At 43.6% G+C, this 21,900-nt stretch overlaps 1 protein-coding gene across 2 annotated transcripts in view; it reads right to left on the bottom strand.

Moving 5' to 3' along the window:
* The window catches only part of LOC118363094 (X-linked interleukin-1 receptor accessory protein-like 2), a 530,410-nt gene that overhangs the window by 345,874 nt on the left and 162,636 nt on the right, over positions 1–21,900 (bottom strand). For both annotated transcript variants that reach the window (XM_052488072.1, XM_052488073.1), the window contains one exon: positions 266–368. In XM_052488072.1, the coding sequence (XP_052344032.1) occupies positions 266–347 (82 nt within the window). In that variant the 5' untranslated portion in view covers positions 348–368. The remainder of the gene's footprint in view (positions 1–265; positions 369–21,900) is intronic.

Raw genomic sequence — 21,900 nt, 5'->3', positions numbered from 1 at the left:
ACACATTCAAAACATGTAGCACAGAGCACACAGAGTAGACAACATCTGACAACACACCACCACACAGAATAATAAACTGAACAATAACACTCGCAAATCAAGACCTCCACATTTGTTGTGCAAACACAAGGTTGCGTCAGTGAATAGATATGGGGAAATTAATTTCCTTTCAACAAGTGGGACGTGATAAAACAAAAGTCAAATGAATCAAAGTTTTGGTCACCTATAGATTGGCCATGATTAAAAGGGAGACTTGTAGACTTACCCGAGTTTCTCTTGGAGATGTATTTGAGATTGATGCAGGCGGCAGAGCTGATAAGGAGGAACATGAGGGCTGAGGGCTTCATCTTTCACACTTCGGGTGGCAGCTGGAACACAAAGAAGGATGGAGTTTGGATAACAGGTCTTATGACTGGGCCGACATCTCTGCTCACTCCCTCCATCCCTCCACCAAAACATATTGGGTGATATCAGACTTGTCATTTCTTTCCATTTCCAAGACAGATCGATCTGTTCATTCATTTATCCTTCAGACACAACACACCCAGTAACTATAACAACATATAGAAACTATTGATCTGTGCCGTACACCCCATTTTCGAAGTTCACAAACTGAAAACACACAGCTGTAATACTTCTGTGGGCACTTGATTTATGTCTTTGTGAAAGAGTGAAGGAAGCACAGCTGACATGGATAAAGGGCTATATCTGAAGCTGCTTTAAGGGTCTTAGTATTACCAACATCACTAGAAATCTAAAAAGAAAAGTTGATGAACACCAGTTTTCAGATGAGCAACACCTGTATTCTCTCCAGCCCCCCTCTGTGAGAGGCAATTTAAACTAGTGTTGGGTTGTCAAATCAAATCTAATTGTATTTGACACATGCGCAGAACACAAAGGGTGGAGGGAGACCTTACTGTGAAATGCTTACTTACAAACATTACCAATGATACAGAATAAAACAAGAAAATAACAAACAATGACAATAAGAGAAGAGAAATACAAATACAAATACACACGAATGAAGCTACAGTTTATATAGGGTCAGCTATATACAGGGTCAGATATATACAGGGTCAGATATATACAGGGAGATATATACAGGGTCAGATATATACAGGGAGATATATACAGGGTCAGATATATACAGGGAGATATATACAGGGTCAGATATATACAGGGAGATATATACAGGGTCAGATATATACAGGGTCAGATATATACAGGGTCAGATATATACAGGGAGATATATACAGGGAGATATATACAGGGTCAGATATATACAGGGAGATATATACAGGGTCAGATATATACAGGGAGATATATACAGGGTCAGATATATACAGGTCAGATATATACAGGGAGATATATACAGGGTCAGATATATACAGGGAGATATATACAGGGTCAGATATATACAGGGAGATATATACAGGGTCAGATATATACAGGGTCAGATATATACAGGGTCAGATATATACAGGGAGATATATACAGGGTCAGATATATACAGGGAGATATATACAGGGTCAGATATATACAGGGTCAGATATATACAGGGTCAGATATATACAGGGAGATATATACAGGGTCAGATATATACAGGGAGATATATACAGGGAGATATATACAGGGTCAGATATATACAGGGAGATATATACAGGGTCAGATATATACAGGGAGATATATACAGGGTCAGATATATACAGGGTCAGATATATACAGGGAGATATATACAGGGTCAGATATATACAGGAGATATATACAGATATATACAGGGTCAGATATATACAGGGAGATATATACAGGGTCAGATATATACAGGGAGATATATACAGGGTCAGATATATACAGGGTCAGATATATACAGGGTATATACAGAGATATATACAGGGAGATATATACAGGGTCAGCTTTATACAGGGAGATATATACAGGGTCAGATATATACAGGGAGATATATACAGGGTCAGATATATACAGGGAGATATATACAGGGTCAGATATATACAGGGAGATATATACAGGAGATATATACAGGGTCAGCTTTATACAGGGAGATATATACAGGGATATATACAGGGAGATATATACAGGGTCAGATATATACAGGGAGATATATACAGGGATATATACAGGGAGATAGGGTCAGCTTTATACAGGGAGATATATACAGGGTCAGATATATACAGGGAGATATATACAGGGAGATATATACAGGGAGATATATACAGGGAGATATATACAGGGTCAGCTTTATACAGGGAGATATATACAGGGTCAGATATATACAGGGAGATATATACAGGGTCAGATATATACAGGGAGATATATACAGGGAGATATATACAGGGTCAGATATATACAGGGAGATATATACAGGGAGATATATACAGGGAGATATATACAGGGTCAGCTTTATACAGGGAGATATATACAGGGTCAGATATATACAGGGAGATATATACAGGGTCAGATATATACAGGGAGATATATACAGGGTCAGATATATACAGGGAGATATATACAGGGTCAGATATATACAGGGAGATATATACAGGGAGATATATACAGGGTCAGATATATACAGGGAGATATATACAGGGTCAGATATATACAGGGAGATATATACAGGGTCAGATATTATCAGGGTCAGATATATACAGGGAGATATATACAGGGTCAGCTTTATACAGGGAGATATATACAGGGTCAGATATATACAGGGAGATATATACAGGGTCAGATATATACAGGGAGATATATACAGGGTCAGATATATACAGGGAGATATATACAGGGTCAGATATATACAGGGTCAGATATATACAGGGAGATATATACAGGGTCAGCTTTATACAGGGAGATATATACAGGGTCAGCTTTATACAGGGTCAGGTCTATACAGGGAGGTATTTACCGGGTCAGCTATATACAGGGTCAGCTATATACAGAGTCAGCTATATACAGGGTCAGCTATCTACAGGGTCAGCTGTATACAGGGTCAGCTATATACAGGGTCAGCTATCTACAGGGTAAGCTATATACAGGGTCAGCTATATACAGGGTCAGCAATCTACAGGGTCAGCTATCTACAGGGTCAGCTATATACAGGGTCAGCTATCTACAGGGTCAGCTATATACAGGGTCAGCTATATACAGGGTCAGCAATCTACAGGGTCAGCTATCTACAGAGTCAGCTATATACAGGGTAAGCTATATACAGGGTCAGCTATATGCAGGGTCAGCTATCTACAGGGTCAGCTATATACAGGGTCAGCTATATGCAGGGTCAGCCATATACATGGTCAATTATATACAGAGTCAGCTATATACAGGGTCAGCTACAGCATTTACAGGGTCAGCTATATACAGGGTCAGCTATATACAGGGAGATATGTACAGGGTCTGCTATATACAGGGAGATATTTACAGGGTCAGCTATATACAGGGAGATATTTATAGGGTCTGCTATATACAGCAAGATATTTACAGGGTCAGCTATATACAGGGAGATATTTATAGGGTCTGCTATATACAGCAAGATATTTAGAGGGTCTGCTATATACAGGGAGATATTTATAGGGTCTGCTATATACAGCAAGATATTTACAGGGTCAGCTATATACAGAGTCAGCTATATACAGGGTCAGCTATATACAGGGTCAGCTTTATACAGGGTCAGGTCTATACAGGGAGCTATTTACCGGGTCAGCTATATACAGGGTCAGCTATATACAGAGTCAGCTATATACAGGGTCAGCTATATACAGGGTCAGCAATCTACAGGGTCAGCTATATACAGGGTCAGCTATATACAGGGTCAGCTATCTACAGGGTCAGCTATCTACAGGTTCAGCTATATACAGGGTCAGCTATATACAGGGTCAGCTATCTACAGGGTCAGCTATCTACAGGGTCAGCTATATACAGGGTCAGCTATCTACAGGGTCAGCTATATACAGGGTCAGCTATATACAGGGTCAGCTATCTACAGAGTCAGCTATATACAGGGTAAGCAATCTACAGGGTAAGCTATATACAGGGTCAGCTATATACAGGGTCAGCAATATACAGGGTCAGCTATATACAGGGTCAGCTATATACAGGGTCAGCTATATACAGGGTCAGCTATCTACAGGGTCAGCTATCTACAGGGTCAGCTATATACAGGGTCAGCAATCTACAGGGTAAGCTATATACAGGGTCAGCTATATACAGGGTCAGCAATCTACAGGGTCAGCTATATACAGGGTCAGCTATATACAGGGTCAGCAGTCTACAGGGTAAGCTATATACAGGGTCAGCTATATACAGGGTCAGCTATCTACAGGGTAAGCTATCTACAGGGTCAGCTATCTACAGGGTCAGCAATCTACAGGGTAAGCTATATACAGGGTCAGCTATATACAGGGTAAGCTATCTACAGGGTCAGCTATCTACAGGGTCAGCAATCTACAGGGTAAGCTATATACAGGGTCAGCTATATACAGGGTCAGCAATCTACAGGGTCAGCTATATACAGGGTCAGCTATATACAGGGTCAGCAATCTACAGGGTAAGCTATATACAGGGTCAGCTATATACAGGGTCAGCTATCTACAGGGTCAGCTATCTACAGGGTCAGCTATATACAGGGTCAGCTATATACAGGGTCAGCTATCTACAGAGTCAGCTATATACAGGGTAAGCAATCTACAGGGTAAGCTATATACAGGGTCAGCTATATACAGGGTCAGCAATCTACAGGGTCAGCTATCTACAGGGTCAGCTATATACAGGGTCAGCTATCTACAGAGTCAGCTATATACAGGGTAAGCAATCTACAGGGTCAGCTATCTACAGAGTCAGCTATATACAGGGTAAGCTATATACAGGGTCAGCTATATGCAGGGTCAGCTATCTACAGGGTCAGCTATATACAGGGTCAGCCATATACATGGTCAATTATATACAGAGTCAGCTATATACAGGGTCAGCCATATACATGGTCAATTATATACAGAGTCAGCTATATACAGGGTCAGCTACAGCATTTACAGGGTCAGCTATATACAGGGTCAGCTATATACAGGGAGATATTTACAGGGTCTGATATATACAGGGAGATATTTATAGGGTCTGCTATATACAGCAAGATATTTACAGGGTCAGCTATATACAGGGTCAGCTATATACAGGGTCAGCTATATACAGGGTCAGCAATATACAAGGAGATTGTCACAAATCCCGCTTCCTGAGTCTGGGTTTGCCTGTGTTTCTGTCCTGGAGTGTGTTTCCGGTGTCCTGGAACGCACCCTGTCTGGTTGCCGGGCGAATTAGCTTGTTGGGAGATCGATGTTCACCCCGCACCTGTATCCCATCAGTAATCTGCACACCTGTCCTAATCATCACCTCTCCCCTTCAAAACCTCTGACCTGACATCCATTCCCTGCCGGATCGTTAGCCATGAACAGTATGTTGTGCCATAGTATCAGCCTCAAGTTGGATTGAATTTGTTTTGTTGTTTTTTACGTATTGCTTGCCTTAAACTTACCTCCGTTTGTTCTGTCTTCAGTTACTCACCCGGATTATTTACCCCATTCCCGCCTGGTCGGAGGAGGATTCCGCTATCCCATTGGATCCACCTATTTACTCCTATCAACTCAGCACCGCTGCCCGCTACGCCACCTGGATATATCTACCCATTCACATTCACTTGTAAATAAATACTCACCTTCTTCCTACTCTCCTTGTCCTGGTCTGCTTCTGGGTTCGATTTTGAAAGAATGTGACAGAGATATTTACAGGGTCAGCTATATACAGGGTCAGCTATATACAGGGTCAGCAATATACAAGGAGATATTTACAGGGTCAGCTATATACAGGGTCAGCTATATACAGGGAGATATTTACAGGGTCAGCTATATACAGGGTCAGCAATATACAAGGAGATATTTACAGGGTCAGCTACAGCATTTACAGGGTCAGCTATATAAAGGGTCAGCTACAGCATTTACAGGGTCAGCTACAGTATATACAGGGTCAGCTATATACAGGGTCAGCTACAGTATATACAGGGCCAGATATATACAGGGTCAGCTACAGCATTTACAGGGTTAGCTATATAAAGGGTCAGCTATTTACAGGGTCAGCTACAGTATTTACAGGGTCAGCTACAGTATATACAGGGTCAGCTATATACAGGGTCAGCTATATACAGGGTCAGCTAGAAATTGAGTTCATAAACTATTTACTAAATAAACTAAAGTTGAAAAAAAATCATATCATTCAATAGGTAACACAAGAAATGTCCATAACATTAACGAGTGTATAGAGGGGGTAGCTGTAATGAGTCAATGTGCGGGGGTACAGGTTAATCGAGGTCATTTGTAAAGTGACAAAGCATAGATAATAAACAGCGAGTAGCAGCAGTGTAAAAACAAAGCGGGGCGATGGGGTTCAATGTAAATAGTCCGGGTGGCCATTGTGGGGGAGCCTTTTGGTCCTAGACTTGGCACTCCGGTACCGCTTGTCATGCTGTAGCAGAGAGAAAAGTATTTGACTTGGGTGACTGGAGTCTCTGACAATTTTTTGGGGCCTTCCTCTGACACCGCCTGGTATAGAGTTCCTGGATGTCAGGAAGCTTGTCCCCAGTGATTTACTGGGTCGTACGCACTACCCTCTGTAGTGCCTTCCGGTCAGTTGCCATACCAGGCAGTAATGCAACCGGTCAGGATGCTCTCGATGGTGCAGCTGAACAAATATTTTCAGTCTCCCGAGGGGGAAAAGGTGTTGTTGTGCCCTCTTCCCAATTGTCTTGGTGTGTTTGAACCATGATAGTTTGTTGTTGATGTGGACACCAAAGAACTTGAAACTCTCGACCCGCTCTACTTCAGTCCTGTCGATGTTAATGGGGGCCTGGACGGCCCTCCTTTTCCTATAGTCCACGATCAGCTCCTTTGTCTTGCTCACATTGAGAGAGAGGTTGTTGTCCTGGCAACACACTGCCAGGTCTATGACCTGCTCCCTATAGGCTGTTTCATCATTATCGGTGATCAGGACTACTACCACTGTTGTGTCGTCAGCAAACTTAATGATGGTATTAGAGTTGTGCTTGGCCACGCAGTCGTGGGTGAACAGGGAGTACAGGAGGGGACAAAGCATGCACCCCTGAGGGGTCCCAGTGTTAAAGATCAGCTAAGGCTGGTAATACCATGCTGATGAATACAGATGTCTCTCAAACATGTTATTGGTCTAGAAATATAAAGTGTAGTCAATGTAAAATATTATTTCCATTCAGCCACGTGAATTAGAGATCTCGCTGACAGAGAAATATAATTCAACAGTTTTCTCCCTCACTGCACTGTGTGAAAGTGTTGCCCACAGCTGGAGAAGGAAGAGGAGGAGGAAGAAACTAATTTCAGCTGCTTCCACAAACAATAGAGGAATCTGAGAAATCACTATTTGTGGGTTGTCACAAACAGGAACAAATATCTCTCCAAAACAATTTTCTATCTGCAGAAATGGCTTTCTTTATGCTTATTTATTTTCTGCTACCAAAGGCAATTCTTTGTTAAAAGCTTTCCACTGACAGTTCTTTTTTAAAAACCCACTACATTTGTCTCTCTCCAAATAATCCATTCTATCTCAGACACTGAGCGGTGGTGGAAAAACAAGCCTTTACCGTTGCACAACTAAAATAACCTACTGAATGTGAGTTCAAAACCTAGAACACACACATGCTCTCTCTCTGACACAAACGCACACATTCACACATGCAGGCATACACACAGACGCACACACAAAAACACACACACACACACACTCACACACACACCCTCACACACACACACAATGGTGACAAAAAATGTCACACTCAGTGCCTTACATCCAAACAGCTAAATCCATATCCTCATCAACGTCTACATAATATAGTGAATACACACATGGTTAATATAGGGTTACAACTTCTCCTGTGGTTCTTATTAAGTCTAGCTCACATTGGCACATTAACAGTATAGATATGTAACTTTCATAACACAGGAACCCTCCCTGTATGATGCTGAGTTTGTGTTTGCATCGTACAGGGATGATTTCTGTATTTTGAAAGTTACATATCTTGAAAACCTGATTGCTGACAAGCAAAACAGTTAGGGACTGAAAACAATGGACTTAAGGTAACAATGGGCTTCCTTTAAAGCCTGCTGTGTGAACAAGGTTTTAGTGGCCCTGCTTCCACTGCTTTTTTCAATATTCCCCTGTAATCAGGGACTGATTTAGACCCTGGACACCAGGTGGGTGCAATTCATTATCAGGTAGAACAGAAATGCAGAAGTAATAAGACTTGAAAACCCCTGTACCAAGAGGCCAATCCATTACCCTTCTCTGTTCCATTGTCCCATTGTGTTTAGTAAGTCCTGTAAACCCCCCCACCCCCCTCCCATCAGTACATCAGGCATCTGGAATGGGAAACACTATTGCCTCGTCTTGCTCTGGGTGGAGGGAGAGGCATGTAGCAGTCGCATTAAACCAGAGAGAGTGAGGAAGAACAAATGTTAGCCCACGTAGCTTTTTCTCTTTGAGCCTTTTAAAGAGAGGGAGAGAAGGGCAGGGGCATCATTTGATCTGTGGACCGAAAGCTGTGCTCGCCTCACTCTGACTTTGAACTTCTAATTTTAGGAAGGGAGGTTTCTGTGTCATGCAGCGGAGATGATGACCTCAACATGCATACTTTCACAGGACAGTGTACTACTGCTGCTGCTGTCTTTTCTCGTCTACTCTTTTCTGTCTCCCAAGACTCCCATTATGAAAGAGGTTGGATGCTGCCTGTCTTGATATAATGTGTGTATAGCCGGCCTTAGATGGCCATAACGGTTTGAACAAGAATCACGATTAACAAAAATAGGCTAAGAATGAACATGTAAAATTATGACTGTGAAATTAAATGTTTGCAAAACCAGGCATTATTTCCTCCCTAAGAGCTGAACCAGGCATTATTTCCCCCGTAAGAGCTCAACCAGGCATGGTTTCCTCCGTAAGAGCTCAACTAGGCATTATTTCCTCCATAAGAGCTCAACCAGGCATTATTTCCTCCGTAAGAGCTCAACCAGGCATTATTTCCTCCGTAAAAGCTCAACCAGGCATGATTTCCTCCGTAAGAGCTCAACCAGGCATTATTTCCTCCGTAAGAGCTCAACCAGGCATTATTTCCTCCGTAAGAGCTCAACCAGGCATTATTTCCTCCCTAAGAGCTCAACCAGGCATTATTTCCCCCGTAAGAGCTCAACCAGGCATTATTTCCTCCGTAAGAGCTCAACTAGGCATTATTTCCTCCATAAGAGCTCAACCAGGCATTATTTCCTCCGTAAGAGCTCAACCAGGCATTATTTCCTCCGTAAGAGCTCAACCAGGCATGATTTCCTCCGTAAGAGCTCAACCAGGCATTATTTCCTCCGTAAGAGCTCAACCAGGCATTATTTCCTCCGTAAGAGCTCAACCAGGCATTATTTCCTCCGTAAGAGCTCAACCAGGCATTATTTCCTCCGTAAGAGCTCAACCAGGCATTATTTCCTCCGTAAGAGCTCAACCAGGCATGGTTTCCTCCGTAAGAGCTCAACCAGGCATTATTTCCTCCGTAAGAGCTCAACCAGGCATTATTTCCTCCGTAAGAGCTCAACCAGGCATTATTTCCTCCGTAAGAGCTCAACCAGGCATTATTTCCTCCGTAAGAGCTCAACCAGGCATTATTTCCTCCGTAAGAGCTCAACCAGGCATTATTTCCTCCGTAAGAGCTCAACCAGGCATTATTTCCTCCGTAAGAGCTCAACCAGGCATGGTTTCCTCCGTAAGAGCTCAACCAGGCATTATCTCCTCCGTAAGAGCTCAACCAGGCATTATTTCCTCCGTAAGAGCTCAACCAGGCATTATTTCCTCCGTAAGAGCTCAACCAGGCATTATCTCCTCCGTAAGAGCTCAACCAGGCATTATTTCCTCCGTAAGAGCTCAACCAGGCATTATTTCCTCCGTAAGAGCTCAACCAGGCATTATCTCCTCCGTAAGAGCTCAACCAGGCATTATTTCCCCCATAAGAGCTCAACCAGTCATTGAAAACGTACCTTCACAGTGAGTTCTGGGCCAGAGTTTGTCTACAACTTATTTCACCTGCTGTCAAGGACACAAAGATAGTTCCATTGTTAGTATTAAGTTGAATCCCTGCCACGAGTTACCGGGCAGAACAAACATGTAAATCAGGCTCTGGGATAAGACCAACATAAATCACAGGGACTGGACAGCAGCTTTGGTGTCTCTTTTTTACTGCCCAGGACATGAGTAAAGGGTACTAGGGCTCGCCTTCCTCAATTCAAAAAGGATCCCTAGAGACAAAAGGACTGTTGGGATGCCACTGATGAGAGCACAAGGCCAGACCTACAGATGTAGGATCTTAATTTGATCACCCTCTTGCAGAAGAACTTTCCTTTAAACGCGTCCTACGTTTAAAACTCTACTGTATTTGATGTATAAAGACGTTTCTGAAGTTTGGAATTTCCACTTTCAGACTCCCTTAAGAAACAAAACAGTAGCAAAACACAACAAACATGTCCATTCATTTTAATCCACATAATAATTCATATTTCCTGCTGCTGCAGGATTATTATTGTCTCAAATGAAGATCCTACATCTGTATGATACTGTATGCCTCTCCCTGTGAACAACCCAACCCCAGCAGGAGCCCTTTAAACACCACACACAGATCATCCATCTACTTACAGAACCATGAGAGTAAATACAACACCAAGATGCTATTTCTATCCAAAACAGTATACATGGTTTGCAGACTGCGGGCCATTAGGCCCTCTTTCCAAGTATCTGGCCATCAAATATTTAGGGGTTCCCACTTTCTAAAACTGTCCCATGAAGACACATGCTGTAATACCCCGCTGAGCCCTGGTATGACAATCTACTACTGTGATGTCTAATTGTACTGATCTAACTGTAACACTTTCTCATCTCTCAGAATGAAGAGGATTGAGGTCTGCACACTAAAACGGATGGTTTTTCCTTAAGCCTTCTTCTCATAAATCATTTTCTAGAACCTCTAAAACCTCTAACATGACCAAATCCCCAGGTAATGCCAAGCGTTAGTACTAACTGTAGTCTGTAACAGTCATCCTTTAAAAAAGGAACACTCACTAGTGCAAGAAAGACGGTTTTCTGCTTAGTTCGTTGAAATGTGAGGTATCGCTCCTTTCCCAAAGCATTTCTATAACCATATGTCCTCTTAAGGCTTTCAAAGTTAATGATCTGCTGGTTGGAGCATGTTCTTTAAGATGGGCAACAAGTTCCAAAGTGGAATTCACCACAGAAGAGACACAGTGGTTTGAAATCCCCCTTGAATTCAGAAGTAAGTGAATTGTAAATTGGGGTGTAACGTGGCAGATTGACTCCATTCTACAACTCTACAGTCTACAGCTCTACAGTCTACAGCTCTACAGTCTACAGTCTACAACTCTATAGTCTACAGCCCTGCAGCTCTACAGTCTACATACAGCTCTACAGTCTATAGCCCTGCAGCTCTACAGTCTACAGCTCTACAATCTACAGCCCTGCAGCTCTACAGTCTACAACTCTACAGTCTGCAGCTCTACAGTCTACAGCTCTACAGTCTACAACTTTACAGTCTACAACTCTACAGTCTACAACTCTACAGTCTACAGCTCTACAGTCTACAGCTCTACAGTCTACAGCTCTACAGTCTACAGGTCTACAACTCTACAGTCTACAGCCCTGCAGAGATTAGATGGCTGTGTGACGGTGGTAGCCAGGCATTAGACCGGCCAGGCGGCAGACCATTATCTGTGGACAACACAGTCTTCAACCAGCCCCCTCTGAGAGACCAATGGTGTAGCCCACCGTCTCCCATGACCAGCAGTATGTGCTGGGAATAAAGCACCAGCAGTCAGATTGTACCACCATCTGGCCATTCCGGGCTCCACTCAGACCACGAAGAGTTGATGTGTGCTTCAGACGGCTTTGGAGACAGAGGATCCAGCCATGCTCCTCAAGCACACAGCCACATGGCCACGCGGCCACAAGGCTATACGGCTACACGGCAACACGGCTACACGGCTGCACAGCAACACAGCCACACAGCCACACTGCTACACAGCTACACAGCCAAACAGCCACACAGCCACACGACAACACAGCTACACAGCAACACAGCTACACATCTACACAGCTACACAACCTAGCCACAGAGCTACACAGTCACAAATCAAAAGAGCACAGCCACACGGCTACACAGCCACACATCTACACAGCTACACAGCTACAGAGCTACACAGCTACACGGCCACACAGCAACATGGCTACACGGCAACACAGTTACACCCCTACTACTACACAGCCAAACAGCTACACCGCCACATGGCAACACAGCCACACAGCAACACAGAAACACAGCTACACAGCCACACATCTACACAGCTATACATTAACACAGCTACACATTAACACAGCTACTCAGCTATACAGAAACACAGCTACACAGACAAACAGCAACAAAGCCACACAGCCACACAGCCACACTACTACACAGCTAAACAGCTACACAGCCACACTACTACACAGCTAAACAGCTACACAGCCACACGGCCACATGGCAACAAGGCTACACAGCATCACAGTTACTCAGTTACACAGCTACCCAGCAACACAGCTACACAGTTACACAGCCACACAGCTACGCAGCTACACAGCAACACAGCTACACAGCCACAGATCCACACATCAACACAGCCACACAGCTACTCAGCTACACAGCTACAGAACAACACAGCTAAACAGCTACACAGCAACACAGCTACACATTAACACAGCAACACAGGCACACAGCACCACAGATACACAGCTATCCAGCGACAAAGCAACCCAGCTACACAGCTACACCACCACACAGCTACACAGCTACACAGCCACACAGCTACTCAGCTACACAGCAACACAGCGACACAGTTACTAATCTACACAGCAACACTTTAAACACAGCTGCACAGCTACACAGCCACACAGCAACACTCGGCTACCCAGCCACAAAGCTACACAGCTACATAGTCACACACCTACACAGCTACACAGCAACTCTTTAAACACAGCTACACAGCCACACACCTACACAGCAACACAGCTACACAGTCACAAAGGAACACCGATACAGCCACCAGGCCATCAGTGGAGCAGCCCACTCCATCTGACAGGACTCAATCACTACAAAGTCACTCCACTGACTAGGCCTCGGTGAGAGGGAAAATACATCACTAAGTGTTGAGTAACACATCCCTCCAGTAACACATCCCTCCAGTAACACATCCCTCCAGTAACACATCCCTCCAGTAACACATCCCTCCAGTAACACATCCCTCCAGTAACACATCCCTCCAGTAACACATCCCTCCAGTAACACATCCCTCCAGTAACACATCCCTCCAGTAACACATCCCTCCAGTAACACATCCCTCCAGTAACACATCCCTCCAGTAACACATCCCTCCAGTAACACATCCCTCCAGTAACACATCCCTCCAGTAACACATCCCTCCAGTAACACATCCCCAGTCCATCCCTCCAGTAACACATCCCTCCAGTAACACATCCCTCCAGTAACACATCCCTCCAGTAACACATCCCTCCAGTAACACATCCCTCCAGTAACACATACCTCCAGTAACACATACCTCCAGTAACACATCCCTCCAGTAACACATCCCTCCAGTAACACATCCCTCCAGTAACACATCCCTCCAGTAACACATCCCTCCAGTAACACATACCTCCAGTAACACATCCCTCCAGTAACACATCCCTCCAGTAACACATCCCTCCAGTAACACATCCCTCCAGTAACACATCCCTCCAGTAACACATCCCTCCAGTAACACATCCCTCCAGTAACACATCCCTCCAGTAACACATCCCTCCAGTAACACATCCCTCCAGTAACACATCCCTCCAGTAACACATCCCTCCAGTAACACATCCCTCCAGTAACACATCCCTCCAGTAACACCACCCTCCAGTAACACATACCTCCAGTAACACATCCCTCCAGTAACACATCCCTCCACATAGATGTGTAAGTCCCAACCTGGTGGGATTCTTGCAGAAGTGAAACGGTTGTAAAGAGCCATTCAGAAAGTAAACAACATCCAGGTCTAACCTGTGTGACACTGCATGGCCATTACATACTGATCTGTTTAACCCACGCAAACCCCAATGTTGTGACATACAGTCATACTCTATACACAGAGTGTGTTGGCTGGTTGGCACACTGTGTCTGTTCATGGATGCTCAAACACCTGTTCAGCAGTTCATTACTCACCATATATCACGGTTACAGCACCATTTAAGAGTTATAAAAGACAGCAGGCAGAAAGCAGCTGAGTGGCTTGTTCATTGGATCCTTTGCATTGATTCTGGCCATTTCTCATCTTCCCCGTTGTTACAGGGATACAGAGCTAGGCCACAATTAACCCTGCACCTGCACCCATTCAACACTATACAATAGTGGTGCACGAAAAAATGGGATCTTTTCTAAAGCACAGGTGAAGCTTTTATTCTAGAGATTCCAAAATCACGTCCTTACTTTAAAGGGGCAATCTGCAGTTCAAACCTATATAATTTAGTTAAAAAATGGATGTACCAATCACACATTTCCCTTTTTAAAAAACTAAATAATGGCAATGCTTATCTGTGTGAATTTTATAGGTTTACTAATAATGTCGTTTTTAAATAACTCATTGACTGACATAGGTTCAATTACTTGAATTCCATTTCCTTCATTTTTTTCTGTGTGTTTGATGCTCAGTTTTTTGTAGCGATAAATCAGATCAAGTCCAAACAATATTCGACATAGTTTGAAATAGTTTAGCGCAGACAACCTGATAATTAACTACAATGACCATAATGCATTGCCTGCCCGCTTACTTCTCCGGTCTGTGTGGAGCAGACATGGAAACCTTGTTGATGAAGACAGAGATAAGAGAGAACACGTGAGAGGGTTAGAAAGCAAATGTTGGGGCCTCCCAAGTGACGCAGTGGTCTAAGGCACTGTGCCACTACAGATTCTGGGTTCGAGTCCAGGCTCTGTCGCAGCCGGCTGTGACCGGGAGACCCATGGGGCGGCACACAATTGGCCCAGCATCGTCCGGGTTGGGGGAAGGTTTGGCTGGCAGGGATGTCCTTGTCCCATCGTGAACTAGCGACTCGTGTGGCGGGCCGGGTGCAGTGCATGCTGACACGGTCGCCAGGTGTACGGTGTTTCCTCCGACCCATTCGTGCGGCTGGCTTACTGGTTAAGTGGGCAGTGTGTCAAAAAGCAGTGCAGCTTGATTGGGTCATGTTTCGGAAGACGCGCGACTCTCGACCTTCGCTTCTCCCGAGTCCATACGGGAGTTGCAGTGATGAGACAAGACTGTAATTACCAATTGGATACCATGTAAAAAATCAAGTATATATAAAAAATCTAATAAAACACCATTTGAAATTTTGCGACATTGGACCGAATCTATGTGGTGGGTCACATATATTGGACAAAAACGGACGACTGTAACTAAGGCTGGGATTGTCAATACAATCAAACTAGCAAGGGCAATGATCACAAGTCAGTCATAACGTGGCTAATAGGCTACTATATCTATGTATATAGCTATTTATTTAGCAAGCTAAAAACACATACTAAGTTGCATGAACTCACTCTGTGTGCAATAATAGCGTTTAGCATGATCTCTGTACCCCAAACATACAATTATCTGTATGGTCCATCAGTCGAACAGTGAATTTCAAACACAGATTCACTACAAAGTCACTACAAGATACAGGCATCCTTCCTAACTCAGTTGCCGAAGAGGAAGGAAACTGCTCAGGGATTTCAGCCCAATGGTGACTTTAAAACAGTTAGAAATGAATGGCTGTGACAGGAGGAAACTGAGTATGAACAACAATATTGTAGTTACGCAACAATACTAACATAATTGACAAAGTAAAAAGAAGGATACCTGTACAGAATAAACATTTGCATGCATCCTGTTTGCAACAAGGCACTAAAGTAAAGCAATTCACTTTTTGTCTTGAATACAAAGTGTTATATTTCGGGAAAATCCAATTCAACACATTACTGAGTACCATATTTTCAAGCATAGTGGTGGATGCATCATGTTATGGGTATGCTTGTAATCATTAAGGACTGGAGAGTATTTCAGTATAAAAAATAAATGGAATGGAGCTAAGCACAGGGAAAATCCTAGAGGAAAACCTGGTTCAGTCTGCTTTCCACCAGTCACTGGGAGATTAATTCACCTTTCAGCAAGACAATAACCTAAATCACAAGGCCAAATCTGCACTGAAATTGCTTACCAATAAGACAGTGAATGTTATTGAGTGGCCAAGTTACAGTTTTGACCTAAATCTACTTGAAAATCTCTGACAAGACCTGAAAATGGGTGTCTAGCAATGATCAAAAACCAATTTGACAGAGCTTGAAGAGTTATGAAAAGAATAATGGGCAAATGTTGTACAATCCAGGCATGGAAAGTTGTTAGAGACAAACCCAGAATGACTCACAGCTGTAATAGCTGCCAAAGGTACTTTTACAAAGTATTGACTCAGGGGGGTTATTTCAGTATTTCATGTTCAATAAACTTGGAAAAATGTCTAAAAACATGTTTTCACTTGTCATTATGAGGTGTTGTGTGTAGATGGGTGACAGAAAATATATATTTAATCCATTTTGTATTCAGGCTGTAGCACAACAAAATGTGGAATAAGTCAATAAGTCATATTTGTATATCACACAAGCGTTATAGTGATCCCTACTCTCACCATAACAAGATATGTGAGTGGTGAAACACACAGCCCACACAGACCCCTTTTTCTCCTCTCTCATCTCTCTCTCATCTCTGTCTCCACCACCTACAGTAGCAGGCCCTGTCACAGCTGGCTCGCGTCAGATCCCTTATTAAAACCATGCCATGCAATGTGATTGCCTTCACGAGGAGCTGAACAATCACAATCCTAAACAAACATTACCCAATGAAATATTATTTTGTTAAATTGCATTGAGAAAACCATTTAAGATACATTTTTGGGATGGTCTCAACTCAATGTGATCTCATCCAAATCAAGCACATTAACCAAAATCAAGTTCTGTCAGGCAGTTGAATTATCAAACTATATATTGTCTGAAAACATTGACAGACTTTACTAGGACTACTTATAGAATGTCTGGAAATGACAAGAGTGCTACAAAATGATAGTACGCTGAAAAAGCATGTAACATTTGTACAACCATCCTAACAGTCATATATAAAAGTACTCCAAAACAAATACTGGCACACTGTGTTTCACCTGTAAAAAGTGTTAAGAAAAGTTTTCTAGGCCGACACTGAGTCTAACAACTGAAATGGAACTGGCCTAATTCCAGTTCTTCCTATTAGAATTCAAATGGGCTTTTGCAACAACCAAGAGGTTCAAAGGGGGTTTATACACTCCAACTTCTGCTAATGTGGCTCATCAAATATTTATTTAAAGCTTCTGTAAAAGTACCTTTAAAAAATATATATATAATAACGCTGAACATATCAAATCCTTTTGAGAAGATCAACTGAAGAAGGTACAAAGAAAAGTGTTTCCAAGAATAGGCATCAACAATATTCAAAAGTAATATCTCAATACCAACAGAACTGGAACATTCTAACATAGGAACACTGGAACATTGTCAAGTATAATGAATGTCAGTAAGATTTTCGATATACTAAATCCGATGTTTTATTCATCAGAACAACTCTAATTCCCTCTATCATATATGATAATACCTGTTTAATTCTGGTCACATACCTGGTTTAGTTCACTTGTTTGTGTGTTACAAAGTCGGTGTTACAAAGTCAGTGTTACAAATCCCTGTGTTACAAAGCCCTGTGTTACAAATCCCTGTGTTACAAAGTCCTGTGTTACAAATCCCTGTGTTACAAAGTCCTGTGTTACAAAGTCCTGTGTTACAAAATCCTGTGTTACAAAGTCCTGTGTTACAAATCCCTGTGTTACAAAGTCCTGTGTTACAAAGCCTGTGTTACAAAGTCCTGTGTTACAAAGCCTGTGTTACAAAGTCCTGTGTTACAAAGCCTGTGTTACAAAGCCTGTGTTACAAAGTCCTGTGTTACAAAGCCTGTGTTACAAAGTCCTGTGTTACAAAGCCTGTGTTACAAAGTCCTGGTTACAAAGCCTGTGTTACAAAGCCTGTGTTACAAAGCCTGTGTTACAAAGTCCTGTGTTAGAGGCTGCCTGGTTGATGGGTATACAGCCAAGGATAAAAGAGGCTGCCTGGTTGATGGGTATACAGCCAAGGATGGGTATACAGCCAAGGATAAAAGCAGCTGCCTGGTTGATGGGTATACAGCCAAGGATAAAAGCAGCTGCCTGGTTGACGGGTATACAGCCAAGGATAAAAGCAGCTGCCTGGTTGATGGGTATACAGCCAAGGATAAAAGCAGCTGCCTGGTTGATGGGTATACAGCCAAGGATAAAAGAGGCTGCCTGGTTGATGGGTATACAGCCAAGGATAAAAGCAGCTGCCTGGTTGATGGGTATACAGCCAAGGATAAAAGCAGCTGCCTGGTTGATGGGTATACAGCCAAGGATAAAAGAGGCTGCCTGGTTGATGGGTATACAGCCAAGGATAAAAGAGGCTGCCTGGTTGATGGGTATACAGCCAAGGATAAAAGCAGCTGCCTGGTTGATGGGTATACAGCCAAGGATAAAAGCAGCTGCCTGGTTGATGGGTATACAGCCAAGGATAAAAGAGGCTGCCTGGTTGATGGGTATACAGCCAAGGATAAAAGAGGCTGCCTGGTTGATGGGTATACAGCCAAGGGTAAAAGCAGCTGCCTGGTTGATGGGTATACAGCCAAGGATAAAAGAGGCTGCCTGGTTGATGGGTATACAGCCAAGGATAAAAGAGGCTGCCTGGTTGATGGGTATACAGCCAAGGATAAAAGAGGCTGCCTGGTTGACGGGTATACAGCCAAGGATAAAAGAGGCTGCCTGGTTGATGGGTATACAGCCAAGGGTAAAAGCAGGTGCCTGGTTGACGGGTATACAGCCAAGGATAAAAGAGGCTGCCTGGTTGACGGGTATACAGCCAAGGATAAAAGAGGCTGCCTGGTTGATGGGTATACAGCCAAGGATAAAAGAGGCTGCCTGGTTGATGGGTATACAGCCAAGGATAAAAGCAGCTGCCTGGTTGATGGGTATACAGCCAAGGATAAAAGAGGCTGCCTGGTTGATGGGTATACAGCCAAGGATAAAAGCAGCTGCCTGGTTGATGGGTATACAGCCAAGCATAAAAGCAGCTGCCTGGTTGATGGGTATACAGCCAAGGATAAAAGCAGCTGCCTGGTTGATGGGTATACAGCCAAGGATAAAAGCAGCTGCCTGATTGATGGGTATACAGCCAAGGATAAAAGCAGCTGCCTGGTTGATGGGTATACAGCCAAGGATAAAAGCAGCTGCCTGATTGATGGGTATACAGCCAAGGATAAAAGCAGCTGCCTGATTGATGGGTATACAGCCAAGGATAAAAGCAGCTGCCTGGTTGATGAATTTCAGCTGGGCTGAATACAAAACCATCCCAGATAACTCCTGTTATTTTGTCTCAATTAAATAAGACTTGGCTGAAGTTCGCAGGCAGAGCCAACATTGTCATGGAGCGGTGACAAAGGACTGCCATAAACATGTTTCGCAGTTTTGTTTATTAATATTCACCTCATAATTGAATCATCATCGTATCAGTACCTGGTTGATAAATCTATTGCAGAGGGCAGCTAGGGAGAGGTTGTGAATAGTGGGAGAAGTGTGGGTAAAGTGGTGGATAAGCTAGTGATGTACAGACAGCTTGTTCTGTAATCGATCTGTTGATTGGTTTGTGACATAATAACACCTTAATAATAACGTCCACTGTGCTAACAAAAAACATCTGAGCATTCACCCTACTGCAGTGAGGAGCTGTCCACCCCTCTGGTGCTGAAAGCTGCAACAGCCTGCTTGACCACAAACTCTTGTATGTCCCATTTTATGACAATGAATATGTGCCCAATTGAATGGTGCTAAACCCTAGCATGCGTATAAACACACACTGCTTTACAATGTTTAGGAAAAATCAATACAGAAAGTATGGCTAAGGGGAGCTGATTCACTACATTGAAATGTATCTAGCACACACACACACACACACACACACACACACACACACACACACACACACACACACACACACACACACACACACACACACACACACACACACACACACACACACACACACACACACACACACACACACACACACACACACACACACACACAGTCTTGTGCATCTATGTCTAGACGTGAATGTGGTTTGCTGCAGGTAATATGTGACATTTGGACAAACATTGATCTACTGGTGCACCCCAAGAGAGCTCTTGAGAAGCTGTAAGAAGAAATAACAAGGCCGCTTTCCTGCTGTTACCATTTATACTGGCTATGCTGTGAGTTTCAGAGCTACAGGAGGCACACAAGATCACATTGTGCCTTTTTTTCAAGAGAAGTGAACATTTGTAACATGTAGAGTTAGGCCAAATCCAAATCACTGCTCACGAGGAGGTGTGTTTATGAAGGGATGAGGGTCCATATGCGAACCCCCACCTCTCCTATCAAGCCCAGCCACAGAAGGTTAAGCACTTGCCTTAACAAGATGACTAATAATGTGTGTCAGATAATTTCCCTCATACAGCCAGAGGACTGGAGAACATATGCTCCAACCTCTGTCTCTTTGCCAGAACATTTCATCCTCCTTTGACTCTATATCACAGCAGTAACTAGCTAACACTCCTCCTCCTCAGCCTTTAGACAAAGCAGTAATCTGGGGGAGCTGGGAGGAGAGATGAGAGAGGAAATAGAGAAGAGGAGAGGAGAGGAGAGGAGAGGAGAGGAGAGGAGAGGAGAGGAGAAAGAGGAGAGAGGAGAAAGAGAAGAGAGGAGAGAGAAGTGAGGGGAGAGAGGAGAGAGAGAGAGGAGAGAGGGAGAGAGGAGAGAGGAGAGAGAGGAGAGGAGAGGAGAGGAGAGGAGAGGAGAGGAGAAGAGAAGAGAAGAGAAGAGAAGAGAAGAGAAGAGAAGAGAAGAGAAGAGGAGAGGAGAGGAGAGGAGAGGAGGGAGAGGAGAGGAGAGGAGAGGAAAGGAGAGGAGAGGAGAGAGGAGAGGAGAGGAGAGGAGAGAGGAGAGGAGAGGAGAGGAGAGGAGAGGAGAGGAGGAGAGAGGGAGAAAGAGAAGAGAAGAGGAGAGAAGAGGAGAGGAGAGGAGAGGAGAGGAGAGGAGAGGAGAGGAGAGGATAGACAGCGTAGCATGGGCAGTATTCACAGCTGCAGCATCCGCAGTAGCCTCACTCTGCCCCTCTGAATGGGCTGACCTGCCCATGACCATCCCAGGATAGCAGTGTCATTGGCCCTGGGCTGAGGGGGCTACTGGAGGTAGAGAACTATGTCACAGCAATTAGCAGCTGCTGAACAACCCTGGAGTGAACGAACACCGTTATTAGCATGGCATACATCAACACGCACATACAGACGTCATCATCTACTGAGCTCAGTCACTTCAGATACAGCCTACTCTCAGTTTAATATTCACAAGAGCAATGAAATGCAGTAAGGGAATCATCTGAGAAGGAGGGAATAAGGAGAGAAAATATACAGAAAGCATACAAAGAGGTTACGAGCAAACACACCCCATGTTGTAGTGATTGGTATAGGTATAAGGAGCGCATCATGAATTCCAATGGCATTCCATTCCACATCACATAAGAGTTCAATTACAAAGAGTTTTGTGCGATAATCT

This window comes from Oncorhynchus keta, chromosome 30, assembly GCF_023373465.1.
Source record: "Oncorhynchus keta strain PuntledgeMale-10-30-2019 chromosome 30, Oket_V2, whole genome shotgun sequence".
NCBI classification, from domain to species: domain Eukaryota; kingdom Metazoa; phylum Chordata; class Actinopteri; order Salmoniformes; family Salmonidae; genus Oncorhynchus; species Oncorhynchus keta.
Note: the sequence above shows the minus strand (reverse complement) of the source record. Positions and strands in the feature narration are given on the sequence as shown.